Consider the following 18,637-nt stretch of genomic DNA (forward strand, 5'->3'; position numbering starts at 1 on the left):
AGGGCTTCCCCTCCTAAAGATCTCTCCCCCCCGCCCCCCCCGCCCCGGACACTTGTTAGCTTTGCGGGGATACAGACAGCCTAAGACAGAGCATCTGGTATTTTGCACCAAGGATGCTGTGGTCGTGTGAAGCCGGAGGCAGAGGGGAAAAAGGGGAGTTAACAGTTCCTGGCCTTGTAAGGAACAAGCCCAGCCTTTTTTGGACCCGATTCAGAAGACAACAAGAGGTCTCGGAGCAGAAACTTTATCTGGATTAGTGCATCGGCCCGCAGACGTGGGCTGCATGCGTGTGACCGCCCGGCTGCAGAGCTGTCCGGTCCGCACGCCCGCTGCGCTCGCCCCTGGGCAGTGTGGCGCTTCCGAAGCACCATGGCTGGCTTCTACAGCTGCCTGAGGGCTCCAGAGTAAGTGGCGGGCGCAGGCAGGGCTCCGACTAGCTCCCCGCAGCCGAGGGCGGCGGAGCTCTAGGTCGCCGCCGCGGGGGGTCTCTCTGCTCCCAGACCTGGCGCTCGCCGCCCACCGGGCCCGCGCGGAGCCGACCGGGGCCGGGGCTCGAACCCTCCGCTTGGGGACAGCACGCGCCGGTAGTCTCCGGCAGGTGGGCGTGGGAAAGCGGCGCCGGCCTGCTTGGGGTGGCGGTGGGGGGAAGCGTGGGCGCGGCGGACTCTCTGTCCCTTGAGGCCGGCCACACCTGGCTCACCTGCGTCCCCGTGGGGAGGCGCGGGCCGGGCCGAGGAGGCGGGACGTCCCGCCGGGGCCGCTGAGGTCATTGATTGGTCTCCTCGCAGAGGCTAGGAGCGCCGCACCGTAGGGCAGAGGCGGCGAGGGGCGGAGATGGCCCGGGAGTCCCGCTATTCCCGGGGACTCCTTCCCCGCGCAGCGCGCCGCCCCACCTCCCTCTCCCGGGCGGGGGACGCTGGAGCGTGCGAGGAGTGGCTCGAGGGTCTGAGAAGGGACAGCTGCACCACCAGGATGTTCCTATCACAGGCGGGCCAGGAGAGAGACAGACGAAGGCAGAGCTACAGGTTCCGATGTGCACTTGTCGCTAAACCTAGCCCATGTCCTCTGAAAATAAAGCACCGCACAGCCCTGGATTTTACAAGGCTAAATTTCGTGGACTGAGAGCACCACTGAAGTCACCTTCGCAGTAATTGTTCGGTGAAATAATGAATGGGTTTCAGGGACGCCAAGCGTTTTGATGTGGTCAAAACCTACCTAGGTAAAAAACATACATAGTCAGCAGCCAGTGGGGCTGCCAATACAGATATTGGGGGTGCGGAGATGCGGGGGGGGGGGTTGGCGAGCAAGGAGTGAGAGACACAGGACAAAGACAGAGATGGAGAGAGAGAGAGAAGAAGAGAGAGGAAGAGGACAAAGGAGGACAAGAGGGATGAAAGAGCAGAATTTGGATGAGTGGAGAAAATCTCTTTAACATTTCTGAGTTGCCCTAATTTTCTAAAGTTGGTGTCAGCCCTAGGAACTGTGTGCTCCTAGTTACTGGGCAGGGGTGGAAGGTCAGCACCGAGTCCTTTACTGTCCCTGTGCACCTATGGGGGTGCCTTGGGATGTCGTGTGTGCCTATTGCCGGCAGTGACAATAAGATCCTCAGCAAAATGGATCCAGGCCCATGGCTCATTAATGGGTCTGCGAGTATATAGGATTATTTTTCTAGTTTCTTCTGTGAGGCTGTCACAATCTGGAATCACAGCCAGAAATTCACCTCACTCTCACTGTAGACCTCCAGCAGCACCTGCCCCCTCTCCCCCCACGGAAAAGCACTGATTAGCCTCTGGCCTTCAAGGCCCCAAGTGGCCTTCCATGTGATTTCCGCTCGGGCTCCCTTTGGAGTGCTGACAGGAGGTGGTTAGGGCAGGGAGGTGTGGGGAGATCCACCGTCCCTTCTGCTGCTGCTGGGAAACTGACACCGCAGCCCGCTCCTGCTCTTGATGGTGAATGAGTGGGCCTGGAGTCTGGGCCTGTGAAGTGTCCTGGCAGCTCTTTGAAAACCCCCACTCCAGGGCTCCCCTGAGTGTCTTGCCCTCCACCACCTTGGAAACCATCCAAGGCTTTCTCTGCGTAATTCCTTATAGCCACCAGATTGCAGAGAGGTTGGTGTGGAGGCCTTGGGAGGCAAGGGTGATAACACCACTGCCATGAGAGGTGACAATGATAATGTTATCACTCCCAGGTGAGTGTCCTGCCCTTCTTCCCTGGTGTACAGTGCTGCCCCCTTTATATTAGATTCTCCTGCTTGCAGATAATAGAGGGGGCCTTTCTCTGGGCCCTTCATCCTGATGTCTGTCTTCCATGGCAGGGGTGGGGGGTGGGGGGGGCTGGTGATCCGGGGCAGTCTGAGATCTTTGGGGTGGAGAAGACACACTCAGGGGGCTGATGGCTATTCCTGTAGCCACAGTTGAAGGCCTGAGCTCATCTGACCATTTATTGAATATAGGCTGAAGGAATGGGAGAAGTGATAAGGAGGCATTTGAGATTAAGGAGCCCCAGCCTCTATTAGTAAGTGGCTTAAAGTCCCTTGAAGGACCTAACAGGTATAGGTAGGTCATTGAAAAGTATTGTGTACCTGCTCTGGAGCAAGTTTTGTGCTCAACACCTTCCGGGGGGAAATGCGTGCTTTCCTTGCCTGGAGCCAAGAGAGCATGGTGCCTGGCACGAGCGTTTGTGTAACGCATGTTGTTGACTGAACCAAGATACCCTCGAGAAGCTTGCCTTCTTATGGAGCGCCCGGTAAACAGCAGTTTGCCAGAGGTGGGGTGGGAGTTCTGTAGAAGCTCAGTCAGAGAGAATGTAAAGGAGGATGGAGGAGCCGGGCCCGAAATGGGAGAGCCTGGGGGAATGAGACAGAAAGGGCAAGCGAGAGTGGAATTTGAGGTGAATGGAGAAAACACCTTACATTTACTGAATCATCTTAAGTTTTCTAAATTTCTTCAAAGATGTACAAGATACAGCCTCTCAGTTACCGGATGTGGCGTCAGGGTCCTCTTCTGTGAGCCTTTCCCAGGCCTGCTGCAAGTCACGGCAATCGTGCTGCTCGTTCACTGCCTGCCCCGGAAGACTTTGATTCTCTCCCACCCTCCATTCTCCCAACAACCCCCTGCCCAACAAGAGGGTTTCCCAGAATCATAGCTTGGCCATATAGGGAGGGTTGTACCCTTTCAAGGAACCCCAGGAGGCAGGCCTTGGGAGTTGAAATGCAGGGTGGAAACACAGGCTTAGCTCAGTTCCTCTCCAGCTCACACTTGCAGTGTAGATTTTATCTATAGGTGCGTGCGTTTATTTTATGGGTTGGAGATATTTGAGGTGTTTGGCCCGTGGTGGAAATGGGTATATATTCAGAGCCACCCATACCCTTGTAGGCCTTGACTCCCTGCCACCAGCCTCATTGATACCTTGCTCTGCTCCAGCCACTCAGGGACCAGTTCTGGTGTTAGAGTTCTGAACTGGTTATTGTAGGTATAGTCCTATAGTTGTTTGAGGTAACTAGCTATCAAGTCCTGTTATTTTCACAGATGCGGTATGACAGCAGGGGACTGGAATTTATCAAGGGATTAGTGAATATGCTTATGGGTAGAAAGGAGAACATACTAGTAGTCTTGAATTATGTGTCCTGATGTCTCCCTTCCCCAGAAGCAGTATGGACTCTATTGGAGACCAGAGGCCACAAATACTGACTTTTTAGGAGTTCTAGTTGCAGGTATTCAGGGGACCCGTGCATTCCTTCTTCATCCTGCAGAGGCTCCTGACACCCAGATGCTGGAAGAGGTCTCACCTCATAGATTTGATCAGTAGCCTGTTCTGCTGAATACAAAGCCAGGCCCCGTGTGAGCTTCCAGCTGGGGAAGGCAAACATAAGCTACCTAAAAGCACCATAAATGTGTAGCTGCTACTACTCAGCCTCCCAGCTCAGACCCACCTTCCCACCTTCCACTCCTCACTGCAATTAAGCACTTGAGAAGGTCATTAGAGATCCCTGTGACGCTTTGCTTCCTTCTCATTTTCTCTTCTTCCCAGTGTTTTTCTTTCTTTTTTCTTTTCTCCTCCTCCTCCTTCTCCTTCTAGTTTTAGAAGAAAAGCTCTTAAGTCCAGTTCCCTGGCAAGGGACCCCGACTGGGTATTGCATTTTGCTAACCTGCATTTACCCGTGACATCTTATCAGAGGCACTTTCCATTCATGAGAGCCATAGGAGAGCTGGTGAAGTAGCAGGTGCCCACCATGGGGAGCACTGTCCCAGGTCCCCAGCCTCACCCGGGGACCTTTCTCAAATAAACTACCTGACATATCTACCAGTTTACCAAAAGTTTGCCTTTTTGGACTATTTGTAAGATAGCTAAACTTGTTAAATCTGTAAAAATTCATTAGGAGGAGATGGTTTTAAAAGCTTAAAGCTTTTGGAGGGGCTCCTGGGTGGCTCAGTCTGCTAAGCATCTGCTTTCAGCTGAGGTCATGATCTCAAGGTTCTGGGATTGATTGAGCCCTGCGTTGAGCCCTGCATCGGGGTCCCTGCTCAGTAGGGAGTCTGCTTGTCCTTACCCCTAGACCCCTGCTCATGATCTCTATCTCAAATTAATAAATAAATCTTAAAAAAAAAAGCTTTTGGAGATTTCTCTGGAGACATAGTTGGTGGGTTATATTTGGTCTCTAGCAGCATCCTGAGTGTTCCATTTGCTGCAGGGAGGTTTCATTTCCTTGGGAATATATTTAAAATGTGGAAACATACATTATTTCATCAGTAACCAAAATTTCAGCATTTTATATGAGAATATTTATACTAGTTTCATTTGAAGCCTTTGAAAGCCTGTTTTCTGTTGGGCCAACTTTAGCATTTGGGGGATTCTTTTGCTAATTTCTCAAGTGGCACAATTTCTGTTGTTTGTTATTTTTGGAGATCAGTAGCCAAATGTAGTATGCCATATGGCTTCTCCTGTCATTTCCTAATTGATTTTCTCCCTAACATTCTTCTAGCTTTTAAAAAATAATCCATTTTGTATCTTTCCTTTTTTTTGTATCTTTCCTTTATAAACTCATAGTTATTGTTGGTGGCTAGGAAATTTGAGGAACTAATCATACAGGACATTACAGTAATCCCCTCTTGGCATCTTCACTCATGTGCTGCTGCTTTAAATGCCTTTATTCTTTTCATGAAATCTCCGATAGCTATTAAAACCACACATTCAATGCAAATTGCTATAAATCATGATTCAGTAGGAGAAATGAATTTGGGTGAAACAGCTTGTTTTCAGAAGGCCAAGTTAAGGTAGTGAAAGATTGGCCATTTACTTCACTTATTATTTTAAATACATTGCTAACCTTAACCCAGAGATTCTCAGCAGAGACGTGGGAAGTGGTTTTTGCTCCCCAGGGGACATGTGGCAATGTCTGGAGACACTTAGCTGTGACAACTAGGGGGAAGGTATTCTACTGACATCTAGTGGGTAGAGGCTAGGGATGCCGCTAAAAATCCTGCAGTGCTCAGGAAAAGCCACCTCCTTCCCCTTACCACCTCTCCACCCCCCCTCCACACCCCCCCGCCGCCCCCCCGCAACAAAGAATTTTTCAGTCCCAAATGTCAGTAGTGTCAAGATTGAGAAACCCTGCCTGAAACTAATAACATTTTACCAAAGTAGATGTCCGAAGAGGAGCACCCTAAGTGTTTAGACCAGCATTATCCAATAGAAGCTTCTGTGGTGATGGAAGTTTCTGGGGTGTTCTCTATCTGTTCTGTCCAGTAATGAGAACCATCAGCCATGTGTAGCTAATGAGCATTTGCCATGTGGCTAGCATGACCGGGTAACTGAATTTTTATTTTATTTCACTAAAATAAATTTAGACTGAAATAGCCACATGTGCTGAGTGGTTTCCATATTAGACTCAACTTTAGCAGCACGGCGGCCCTAGTGGAGTGTGGCTCTGGGACCAGAGAGTCTTAGGTCTGTGTTCTTGGACCACCACTGTCTAGCTTGACAGTCTTGAGTCACCTAAGCCTTCTGAGCCTCAGTATCCTTATCTGTCATATGATGGTAATAACGGGACCTCCTCCTTGGAAAATTATGAATATCCAATCCAATAATTCATGAGCTATAAAGTATGTAATGCGTTGCCTAGAGCAGTAAGCGTTTGAAAGATGTTAATTATTGCCAGGGATCTGTGGTCAGTATAGTAATTATCGTCATGTAAGTGGGGCTTCCGCAGGGCTTCTAAACAAGACCTCCTCTGCAATATTTTTGAAAGGCCACCTCCCAGGCAGAGCCCTGACTCTTGGTCCTCACTGCACGGCCACAGGCGTGCCTCTTTGGGCTTTGCTTTTCTCATCTGTAAAATGGGAATAATAAAAATGATAAGCACAGCAATGCTACTTCCCTTGCTGTCAATGCCACAGAATTGCTGGGAGGGCCAAATGGCTCTGAGAGTGGTTTGAAGACGACAAAGCCCTCCATAAGCGCAAGGCTTATGTTCTGAGTTTGCACGCAGGGGTGCTTTTGTTTAGATTCGGCACAGAAGTTCTGCTTTGGTGGAACTATCGTACATTCGAAATGAGAGTTCCCGAACCGGGACAGTTGTATTGGAGAGTAGCGGGAAACCAGGAGGTCTTCACAATGTCAGGTCCTTCTCCCTCTGTCGCCCAGCCAAACATGTGCCGGGAGAGTCCAGGAACCACTTGAAGGATATATGGAAGCTCTGCATTTGGAGTTGGGGAATCAGAGCAGTGTAGGGGCAGGCTGGCTCCCAGGCTGCTAATGAAGGAGCAAGGCATCTGGCCCGGGGGGCCTGGGAGGGCCTCACAGCAGCTCACGGTGTGCCATCAAGGCCATGTCCTCCAAGGGCTCGGCCACCTAGCACAGTGTCTGGCCTGAGAGGCACACATGCTGAAAATCATGGGCACCCTATAGTGGAAGGTGCATGATGCCTTGGGGTTAGACATGGTTTTGAATCCTTGCGGTGTTACTTACTAGCTGTATGGCCATGGGTGAATGAAGGCCTTAAGCCCGCCTGACCCTTACTTGTCTCCTCTATAAAATGGGTATAACGATTCCTACCTCCAGGGGTTGTCATCAGCAGTAAGTCAGGTAACTGATGGGCACGTGGCTAAGCCCTCAGTAAACATGAGTTCCCTCACCACCTGACGAGCAACTTTTAGCCACTTAATTAGTCAGAATCCCACTTCTCTTCCTCTGGGATGGAAATGGCAATGAAGGTATTGGCTGATGGTGTGGGAAAGCTGTTTAGGTCTTTCTTGAGAGGAGGAAAGGGGGACAGGAGTCTCTTTGCCAGGAGCCAGGAGCCTTGCCAAGCCCAGAAGAGCAGTCCAAACCATTTAGGGACAGAGGAGGACAAAGGATAAAGCAAAGGCCTCTGAGTTAGTCACAACTACAGTGTTCATGAGGAGCCTGGGCAGCCTTGCCTGAACTGGGGAGCACCCTGAAAGAAGTCATCATGCTCCATGTGCCCAGAGAGAGGCTTTCTGGGGACAGTGGGTTTCCCAGGCATCAGGAATTTAAACTCAAGCCATATCTGTGGCTGGAGGATCCTAATGAGCAAAGGGCACAGGTTGGATCCTGCTGGCTTTCGCTCATGTAGCCATGGGTCCCAGCCCTCAATGCAGATGGCCATTTTATGCAGCAGGCCACCAGGGGGCCACCGGAGACAGTATGGCTAAAGGCAGAAAGTTTTATCCCTTACTTTTGGGATAGCAGAGAGGAAGAACAGGGGACCTAGGTCCTCAACACCATGGGGTGAGAATGATGATGAGAATAGCCAGCACGTCCTGAGGGCTTACTATGTGTTATGCCACACGCCCAGAGCATTCTATGAGCTAGTTCATCAACTGCCTGCAACACCAGGACGCTTTTTCTTTTCTGATCTTAAGCAAGAGCCAAGATCCAAACCTGGATTTGTCCAGCTCCATAGCTTAACCCTTTTGCAACCATATTATGCTTCCTCTTCAGAAAAACAAGGTGCCAGATTTCTCTTTCTGCAATAAAGGAATGTCAGCTCAGACACTACTGGGTCACAGAATCAAGAGCACCACAGAAAGACATGATATTGTGACCTCCATACCTCCATCCTACCTCCTGCCTCCACGTACCACATTCTGTCTGCAGGCAGATTCGTTTCATGGATAAAGAAACTGAGGCACGAATAAATTATATGACTTGTCCTGGGTCACATAGGATGTAGCTCTTCATTAGTTTGAGTTTCTATCCTTAAAAGACACAGAGGCTGAGAAGGAGAGGAAGAGTTTCATCTATTAGGGCCAAGGCTAAACGGGGGAAAAAATTAACAAAGGGTTCCATATTGTTAAAGCAGCTGACTTGAAGTTTTTTCTGAAAGTAGAAACATAAAACATTTTATTCATCTAATTTGAACACTTGAAGCTGTATCCGTTGTTACAAACACAGCAAGATTATAACAATTTAATTCATTTGTCCGCTATAACATATAAGGGAGATGTCCAAAACAAGGAATGGAAACAAGAGGGGAGAAAAAGAAGAGATACAGGGCATGAGAACATCTAGATATGGATAAGGAAAGAGCAACAACTGGTAGGCACTGTATCTCACAGAAGACTGCTACTGAGGATTGCTGAAGCCATGTTGCATTTTTATACCAACAAGGTCATTTCTCTTATTTTCTGTCCCGTGGACCTCAAAGGCCAAAGACCAGCCCATCCTATAAGCTGTGGGTCATGTTACTTCCCCACCCTGCTTCAGATCTTGCTGCTTTGATCTCTCCTTTCCCTAGGCCCAAGCGTTCTGGAAAAATGGGGAGAATAGTAAGTCAAAGGGGGACTCGTCTGATGTCCATGGGGTTGGGGAGCCCAGGCACATCTGCCTCTCCACATGTTCAGCAGAGCTCAGAAGAGAAGGCAGAGGAAGTCTGCTCTCCCTGAATTTGCATAAAGCACATGGACAGAGGTTTCTGTGTTAGTTCACTATTCATGTGTGATACTTAGAGGGGGTCTCTAGAAGCCCTCTAAAGGAATGAAGTGAGGGGAGATTCCCACTAAACCTCCATCACCTGTTTTTGAAGAAGCTAATTTTTCTTTGATGTGTGAGGAATGTTGGTTTCTTTTTTTTTTAATTTTTATTTATTTATGATAGTCACACAGAGAGAGAGAGAGAGAGAGAGAGAGAGAGAGAGAGAGAGAGAGGCAGAGACATAGGCAGAGGGAGAAGCAGGCTCCATGCACTGGGAGCCCGACGTGGGATTCGATCCCGGGTCTCCAGGATCGCGCCCTGGGCCAAAGGCAGGCGCTAAACCACTGCGCCACCCAGGGATCCCGGAATGTTGGTTTCTTCTGTGCCTATGGCTCCAGAAGCCAAATGTCAAAGATCCAAGACCTTATTTCATGCTGAGAAGGCCTGTGTTCACTCTTTCAGACTTGGAGGAAGCAGGAAGCTCTGGGATGAGGTAGTTAGCTCCCTAATAGTGATGGATTCCTGATTTGAAAGGTCTTAAAAATATTTTTTTAAAGGGGCGGAAAGAATAAGTGGGGAAGCTTAAGTCAAATCTCCTGCAACCCTGTGCAATTATTTTGTTATTTTTTTAAGTCAAAGTATAATTAACATACAGTGTTATGTCAATTTCAGGGGTATAATATAGTGATTGCACAATTCTGTATATTACTCAGGGATCATCATGACAAGTGTACTCTGAATCCCCTTTATCTACTTCCCCACCTACCTCCCTTCTGGCAACCACCAGTTTGTTCTCTGTATTTAATAGCCTGATTTTCTTGGTCTCGTTTTTTTCTTTGTTTATTTGTTTGCTTTGTTCCTTAAATCCTACATATGAGTGAAGTCATGTGGTATTTGTCTTTCTCTGACTGACTTATTTCACTTGGCATTATATCCTGTAGGTCCATCCATGCTATTGCATATGGCAAGATTTCATTTTTTTGATGGCTGAGTAATATTCCATTATATATCAATCGATCGATATATCACATCTTCTTTATCCATTCATCTATTGATGGACACTTGGGCTGTCCCCATATCTTGGCTATTATAAATAATGCTGCAATAAACATAGGGGTGCATACAGCTTTACAAATTAGCGTTCTTGTTTTATGTGGGTAAATATCAGTAATATTCCAGTAATGGAACTACTAGATCATATGGTAATCCTATTGTTATTTTTTAAGGGAAACTCCATACTGTTTTCCACAGCCTCTGCATTTTTAAAATGGAAAAAAAAAACCCAGCTTAGGTTTCTTTTTTTTTTTTAATTTTTATTTATTTATGATAGTCACAGAGAGAGAGAGAGAGAGAGAGAGAGGCAGAGACACAGGCAGAGGGAGAAGCAGGCTCCATGCACCGGGAGCCCGACGTGGGATTCGATCCCGGGTCTCCAGGATCGCGCCCTGGGCCAAAGGCAGGCGCTAAACCGCTGCGCCACCCAGGGATCCCCCAGCTTAGGTTTCTAAACAATCTGCAAGTAGGAGAGTTTGCTGAAAATATCGACAGGCTTCTGAAGGGTCTGCTCTGAAGGATGGTCCGCTCTTGGCCAATGCAAGCAGGGCTTGTGGTGGGCCTCTCTGGCCTTTCTGGGGATGAACTGGGAATTTGGGTAGATTGTCTCAATGAATCATAAAATCCTAGAATGCCCGGGCTAAAAGGAATCCTAGACTCCAAGTCTAATTGGATTCCTTAGTCCTTAGGTGAGGAAACAGGCCCAGAGAAGGCATTTGGCGTGATCAGGCCTCATGGCTAATTAATAGCAGAGCTGGGAGGTCAACTCTCCAAAAGTTGCTGTGGGCCTCATCGGAGGCTCAAATTTTAGAGATGTTTATTAGAAAAACAAAATACCTTCCTTCACGGTCACAGTTCTCTCTAGACATCACTCAGATTGTTTTTTCTATGCCATTGAGCCTTGCCGTTTACTTCTTATGGCTTCCCACTCCAGCTTTTCTGTCTTGGCCATGTGCACTGTCCAACATGATTCATAGCAGGATTTCTTCCAAGTGGGGCGCCTGGCCCCTCTACCTCAGGATTGCCCGGGAGCCTGTCAAACAAGCAGATCTCTGGGCCTGTCACCATTGAGGAATCAGAGTCCCCTCACTCATGAGTCCGTGTTTGGTAGACAAGATGTAGACTTCCGCCTCCAACCCATTTCTCATGCCCTCGTCTCTGTCTGCTGTAGTTGTTTCAAAAATCCCACTATTCAGTGAGCCCTTTCTTTGTACTGGGCTCTTTTTCACGCACTATCTCCTTTATTCCTTGGACGCCAGCTGTATACTTCCCCGTCACTCTCAAGTATCCATGGGGGGGAGGATGTGGGGGGAAAGTGTCGGTACCTCCCACCCTCACTGAAGCACTCCTCCCAGGCCCTCCTCCCAGTGTGTCCTTTTCTTCTTATCCCAGGCCATTCTGACTAAAGTTTAAGGAAGCCTGGTAGACTTCTACTCTGCAAGTTCTCCCTGCCACTCTTCTTTTCCTCTGAGCTGGTGATCCCATTGGGAAGAGCTCGGCACCCATCACTTACTTCTTCCAAGTGGCAATCCAACTCCTTTCTCTGCCAGAGAGTGGCCTGGGCTGAGTGAGAGTGTGAGTGGGGGTGAGAATGCTTGACAGAGACTGCGCTTGGGGATCCTTTCTGCTTCTGTGGTCAGCAGCGAACATAGGGAGAAGGGTACCGGGAATCTTCGTTCTGCCCTTGGCCATCTTTCTCTTCTCCCTAGGCTAGCCGCCTTCTAGCCTGGCCTGGCTCCAGGCCCTCCTTCCGGAGGTCCCTCCTTCTCTGGTCTAGCGCTCCATTTTTCCAAATCAGTTGTTGTCCTGTGTCCCCCGGGCCTACAGCCTCCTTCCTGTGGCCTGTCAGGATTGTTCCAGGAGCTTCTGGCTTCTTTTCCAGGCCCTGGACCACCAAAGAGGTATGAGAGTCAGGTGTGAGACCAGACCAGAGCCAAGAGAAGAGGGATGGAAGGGAGGCCAGCCCCACCTGTGCCCTAGCATATCCTTGGGGGCCAGAGTCCTTGGGCTCTTCCCCATCACCCAGGGTCTGTGGCTGTCATCTGCCTTCTCTGTCCCCACCCCCACCCCGACTCACCTACGCTGACTTTTAAGTGCCTCAGTGCTTAAGCTGTCAGTAAATGTTTCTGCCCAGCAGATGGCCCCTTTTGACGTGGGCCTCATCTGTCAGGCCTTTCATGATTACTCCAGCCTGTGCGGCTAGGTCCCTCTTTGTCCCTTGTACTGCTTTAAATGGAGCTACCCACAAAATCACCCTCTAGAACTTTCTGTAGTCACACGCCTCCCATTCCCCGATTCTTCCACCTGCTCTTCCCCATCACTCTCCCCTTTCCTTGTTCTTTTACCTGGAGATCTTAGCTCTCTGGCTTGGCTTGGTGATGTATTTTGGACACACTTCTCTGGCCTAATCTTGGCCCCTGGCATCCTTTCCGCCCTCTGCCCCCCCCTCCCCTATACTGCACGTACAAGCCACGCATATTCCGGCTTCCTGTTCCAAGACTCCTGGGGCCTACAGACCCCTTCTATATGCAGTCAATACCCTAGAGTTTAGCTTTTGGGTCCTTGTCATAAAATGCCATAAGAGAACACGTGATAATTTAGTCTCACCTCCTGATGTGACAAATGTGGGAACTGAGGTCCAGTATGGAGGAGGTATGACTTTGTGGCCAGGCCCCAAAGATAATCTGTTGGAAGGGCAAAATTAGGACCCAAGCCTTCTGGTTCCTAATCAAATACTGCTCTCAAATTCTTCACGTGGGTTTATTTCTTGCCAGCAAGGGTCATTTTATGTAGCACCTATGGGCCCTGGAATCAGACTCTCTCGCCTTGCCTGTGGACTTGTGTGTGACCCTAGGTTGTTACTTAGCCTTTTGGGCTCCCTCATCTACAGAATGGGGAGGACCAAGAATAAATGGTATCAGCCTCATAGGATTGTTCCGAGGATCGAATGAGATGATGCATGCCCATATTAGCTGTCCAGCAAGTGTTAACTGCCATATTTTGTCATTGCAGGTCTGAGCCTGTAGTAGGTCTGCATAAAGACCTTGGGGTAGCAAAGAGGAATCTTAGCTTTCTGGCTAGGAGAGGCCTTGGGAAAGACTGTTCTGACTTTGTTGCCTGGTTCAGAGGGAGTGATTCCAATGATGGGTATCCGAGGCCACATGGAAAGAGAGGAACAGTGCCATGGATAGGGGAAGGGGAGAGATTTGTGGATCAGGGAACCTTTGGGTCTCTGCCTGCCTGCAGGGATGTCTGTGGGGTTAAGAGTTAAGGAAATCTGGGGCCTTAGGCTCTCAATATCACCTTGACCAAGAATGGCCAGGGCTCTTAGATTTGTATGCATTATTTCAAGGGGCACGTGCCCATTGCAGGCAGCTTCCCCCCACCCCCTGCCTTGCCCATCCATCCCCTCCATGTTAAGGCACAGTGCACTCTGGGACCTCTGTTCTGGGAACTGGGAGGCTGAGGGCTATTTATCATAACCAGGAGGTAAAACTGAGATTGCCTGCCCCAACCCCCACCCCGTGGGTTTAAGATGAAACTAAAAAGCTACAAGTTGCCTTTGTAAAAGACACGAGGCTTGGCATGGGGGCAACATTCCAGTGGCTGGATTTTCTCCCTCTTTTATCTCCTCTACCTCCCCTGCCAGAAGACGAATCCCCATGTCTCCTCTTCTAGGGGTGTTTCAAATTCAAAGGTCAGGAAGCATCCATGTTGTGGCCCACAGAGTCCAACCAGCCATATGGAACTCATGTCCTCACCAGCACCACCACCCTCTTTCTCCTTTTGCCCTTCCTCCCGCCTTGGAGATTTTTCACACAATCCTCCACCTCCAAACTGATGGATTATTGACTGCTAGGAGCTGTAATAACAGCAACCTCAACAAATATCTCATACAATCAAAAGCCACAGACACACTCTGCTTGGGGTACACTTGAGCTCAGGCAGAGAGTTGGGGACCAGAGCTCTTGGCACCCGACACACACACCCAAAGGTGTGAATTCCATCCTCAGGGCCCCTTGACTCAATTCTGGCTCTACCTTGAGCCCCCCAGGGTCCACATGCTTCTTTCTCCCCCAGCTGGTACCCTACCTCAGCCTGGCTGCCCCAGGGGCCCATGTGATGGATCATTGCAATATGTGTGTCTAGTGAGCCATTTGGGGCAATATTCTTCATTGTTAAAATGGCCAATGAATCTTGTCAAGATGGTAGGGGCTGAGAGTAACCTGGCTAGTTGTCCTATTTTGCCCATCCTGTCATAGGCCAGTATGTGAGATTCTTTGGGGGCAAGAGAGGGTGAGCATTTAATGCTCACCAGATTTTGCTGACTATAGACTGTAGTTGTAGAATCATTGGCTCTGAAATCCTCCAGAACTGGAGGTGAGTTCTAGGTCTGTTATATACTATGTGTGCAACCTTGCGCAGCTTACCTCATTTCAGTGAGACTCAGTTTCCTCATTTGGGAAATGGGGATGAAAACAATAATGCCCACCTCATAGGGCTTTTGTGAGGGTTCAGTGAAGAATGCATGTAAAACCAGGGGTTTTTCTTTTGCTTTTAGATTTTATTTATTTATTTGAGAGAGAGGGTGAGAGAGATGGAGCAGGAATGTCAGAGGCAGAGGGAGAAGCAGACTCCCCACTGAGCAGGGAGTCCGACATGGGGCTCAATCCCAGGACCCTGGGATCATGACCTGAGCCAAAGGTAGATGCCCAATCGACTGAGTCACCCCGACACCCCTAAAATCAGTTTTCACGGTGCTTGCCTGGCACAGAGTAGGGGCTCCACAGTTTTGTTATTGTATTAATTGGGTAATATTTTTTAAGATTTTATTTATGTATTCATGAGATACACACAGAGAAGCAGAGACATAGGCAGAGGAAGAAGCAAGCTCCCTGTGGGGAGCCTGATGTGTGTGGGACTTGATCCTAGGACCCTGAGATCACGACATGAGCCAAAGGCAAATGCTCAACCACTGAGCCACCCAGGTGCCTCTTAATTGGGTAATATTAATCACCCTTGACAGCAAGAACAGAAACTTTATCATAGGATATGTGGGCTGACAAGACAGAATGGGACTCCCCATCAGCTAGGCTTCGAGGCCACTGGAGAAATGGCAGAAAGAAGCTTTTAGGCCAGGTTCTTTGCTTTCCCTAGAGTGTGCTGAGGCATTTGCTGGATGGTTCTGGTGGTCAGACACCCACAGGTGAGGCTGTGGAGTGTAGAGAAGTGACCGTCTATCCCTCTTGCCTGCCTTCCTCCTGACACCCATGGGCATTCGGGGTTGTGGCTTTGCGGAAGTCACTGAAGATGTCACTTCATATAAGGTGGCCCCCAAGCCATGTGGCACTTTCTGCTTTGGGCAGCTGTCTACCCAAGGACTCTCAGACCAGGATGAATGACCATCAAGATTGTTTTCCTCCACCCAGGATGCCACGAGGGGGCTCAACTCTGCTCCTGGGAGTGTAAGCCAGAAGTTCTAGAACTACCCTGGCTGGGGGAAGGGAACAATAATCCCCTCAAGGGCTATTTACCAAGTTCTGGGTTTCAGCTGACATGACTCCAAACCCTACCCCATTTCTGCCTTCTTCCTCAACTAGAGCTGGCGCCCCTCGGGCTCGTGTTCATTTTCTATTGCTCTGTAGCCAGTGACATTTTGGTGTCTCACACAGTATAGATTTCCTCCCTCTCAGTGTCCGTGAGGCAGGAGCTTGGGCTCTCGCAAGGCTGCACTCAGCGGATCAGCTGTGGCTGGGGGCTCATCTGAGGCTCAAGGTTTTATTCCAAATGGACTGGTTGGAGGCTGCATTCAGGTTTATGAGATTGTGAAGGTGGACTGAGGTCCCCACTTTCTGGCTGGCTGTCAACTAAGGCTTGTTTGCCTATACCGGAGGCCACCTGCCATTCCCTGACATGTGGTCCTTACTCACCACGACATAGCAGGGGGTTCCTTCAAGCCCAACAAGAGAGTATCTGCGTGGCTTCAAATCTCTCTGACTTCTGTATCCAACCTCTGGACATGCTTTTAAAGAGAGCTTACCTGATTAGGCTAGGCCCACCCATACTCAAGGGGAGGGGATTTGCAGGATAGGCACGCTTAGAATTCTTCCCACCACAGACTCTATGAAAAAGCACCTTGGCCTATCAGATTATTTTCTAAACACCGAGGCCAGCTGCTTTCCATTAGCATTCCCCACTCTGGGAAGGCGGCTAAGCTGTCAAGCAAAATCTTCTGAATCCTTGAACCTGAACCTGGCTGTGGTTAAGACATTTCAACAGCCTCAGAAGACAGACCTTATTCTCATGTTGTTTCTCTTTTTCCCCCTTGTTCAGCCCTCAAGTCAGATATTTTGAGAAGCAGAAGGTAGCTGTGAGGCCTATGTGTCTAGGGTTGGCCGAGAGAGAGCAAGCAAGCCTTGAAATGCTGACCCATAATGGAACTTTATGCCTCTGCTGGGCCAGGCTTCCTGATGACCATTATTACATGACTTTATGCTCCCTGGAAGTGCTTCTGAAGGCCTCTCATTTACAGGATAAAAACATACATTACCTCCTCTTTCCTTACTCAGCTTGACAGCTTTTTCATGGATTTCGTGCGGAGGGGATTTTTACTGAAAGCCTGTCTCATATTGTCTCCATGTGTTTAAAAAAGGGGACCATGTAAAAAAAAAAGGGGGGGACCATGTTTCCCACCGATTTCCTATTTGTTACTGCAGTTCCTCCCCTACTCCCTGCTCCTGCGTTCATCCATCCATAAAAAATTGCAGCGAGCACCTTCTGTGTGCCTGGTACTGTGCTAGGTGCTGGTGACATCCAGATAGGCAAGATGTGGTCCCTGTCTTCAAGGTGATATAAGCTATGAGAGAGGCATGTGCAAAGGTCCGAGGGCGTGGGACATGGGTGGTGACCTTTGAGCTGGATCTTGAGGAACATGTAGGATTTAAAGGATGTGGGGATCAGGGGGTCAATGTTCTAGGCCAAGTGGACAGCCCACACAGAGCACTAAACGTAAGAGAACATGGTGTGTTTGAGGAATGACTGGTAATTCTGGCCATGAGGGTATGAGTGGGGGTGGACTTCTGGTTCACTGGAGGGGAGCAGGGGAGACCAGGTTGCAGAGGGCCTTGGATGTCAAGAACTTGCCTCCCATCCTGCCAGCAGTGGGAAGTTGATAAACTAGTTTAAGCAGGGGAGGGTCTGAGTCAAGCTGGTATTTGAGACCAAACATTGTGACTTTTTTGAGATATCAGTGAGCTGACAAAGAGTTTTTGCTAAATATCATATACAAAAGTAGAGGCCAGATGAGGTGGTCGAAAGGCCACTCTGAAAGAGCCCTGCTGTAACAAAGGAACAAGGTCACTTTAGATTTCTATTAGCCACAATGAGACACATGAAAGAAATACAATGATGTCCCTATGAGAAGCCAAGTTCTGGTCAATAAAGTTAGTCCGGGGCGGGGGCGGGGGCAACCAAAAAGAAGTTTTGCCAGTGGGAGAGTAGGAGGAGGCAAGGTGCCCATTCCTGAAGCCTCCTCCGTGAGGTTCTGGGTCCAGCCTAGTGTAGTGGGGCTCTCTACTAGGATGCTGGTGGCTGGGACACCTAGGAGTGGATTCTCTACACCGAGGACAGGGGGGACCCAAATGTGCTTGGTTCTGGATGGCGAATAACCTACGAGTGGGGCCCACCTGGCTAGGAGTGAAGTGAGGCCTCAAAAAGGTGGGAATCAGGGGGTCCCTCCCCCAGGCCAAGTGTTCCTCTGCCTCCAACAGTATGCCTCTACTTCTAAGAAATTTCTGTCCACAACGATGGCTCTTACATTCCCTGTCCTTCTTTTATTGAATTTAGGCATTCGGGCAGCAATCATTTATTGAGTGCCTGCTGTGTGCTAGGTACCATTCTAGGGGCTGGGAAATCCAGTGATGTACAAAATACACAAGCCCCTCGACCTTATGGAATTTACACTCCAGCAGAGAAGACAGATGAGAAACAAGTAAATTAATATAAAATATAATTTCAAGTAGCACTGAGGGCTATAAAGATGTTCAGAAAGGGTCATGTGATGGAGAGAGACTGGGGGCTCTAACTAGGGTGGTCATGGAGGTCTTCTCTGGGAGCAAACAACTGAGCTGACCTGAAAGCTACAAAAGAGTCAACCATGTAGCTAGCTGGGGGAAGAGCCTTCTGGGCAAAGGGAGCAGCAAGTGCAAAGATCCTGAGACTGAAAGGGCCTGGTGCAGTCAATGAGGCTGCAGCAGAGGGAGAAAGGGTGGGGGGAGGGAGCAGAATTGGTAGTCAGGAGGCTTAGTGTCAGATAACATAAGGCCCCAGGTGTAAGGAGCTGGGACTTTGCTCTGAGCATGGTGGCAAGCCACTAGGGGGTTTTTAGCAGGGGGTACATGTGACTGATTTGGCCACCGTGTGGAGAATAGGGAGGCAAAAATGGAAGCCGGGACACAAGCTAGATCATTGCTGTGATGCAGCAACAAGACAATGACAGCTCAGACGAGGACAGAGATGGTCAAATTATAGAAATATGTGCAAAGAGGACTCATAGGATTTACTGTCAGATTAGATGTGGCATACATACAATGGAAAGAGAGGAATCAAGAGCTCCTAAATTTCAATCTGAAGTTTTTCAGAGCTAGGGAAA

The 18,637-nt window shown here is 49.1% G+C and overlaps 1 protein-coding gene across 6 annotated transcripts in view; it reads left to right on the plus strand.

Annotated features, from left to right (window-relative positions):
- Nucleotides 1–249: 249 nt before the first annotated feature.
- The window catches only part of KIAA1210 (KIAA1210 ortholog), a 58,913-nt gene continuing 40,525 nt past the window's right edge, over nucleotides 250–18,637 (plus strand). For 3 of the 6 annotated variants that reach the window (XM_072818218.1, XM_072818221.1, XM_072818225.1), the window contains exon 1: nucleotides 253–404. In XM_072818218.1, the coding sequence (XP_072674319.1) occupies nucleotides 370–404 (35 nt within the window). In that variant the 5' untranslated portion in view covers nucleotides 253–369. Of the gene's footprint in view, nucleotides 405–18,637 lie in introns of all 6 variants that reach the window. The other 3 variants (XM_072818220.1, XM_072818222.1, XM_072818224.1) reach the window with 2 other exon arrangements.

The sequence above is a fragment of the Canis lupus genome, chromosome X (assembly GCF_048164855.1).
Source record: "Canis lupus baileyi chromosome X, mCanLup2.hap1, whole genome shotgun sequence".
In the NCBI taxonomy this organism is placed as follows: domain Eukaryota; kingdom Metazoa; phylum Chordata; class Mammalia; order Carnivora; family Canidae; genus Canis; species Canis lupus.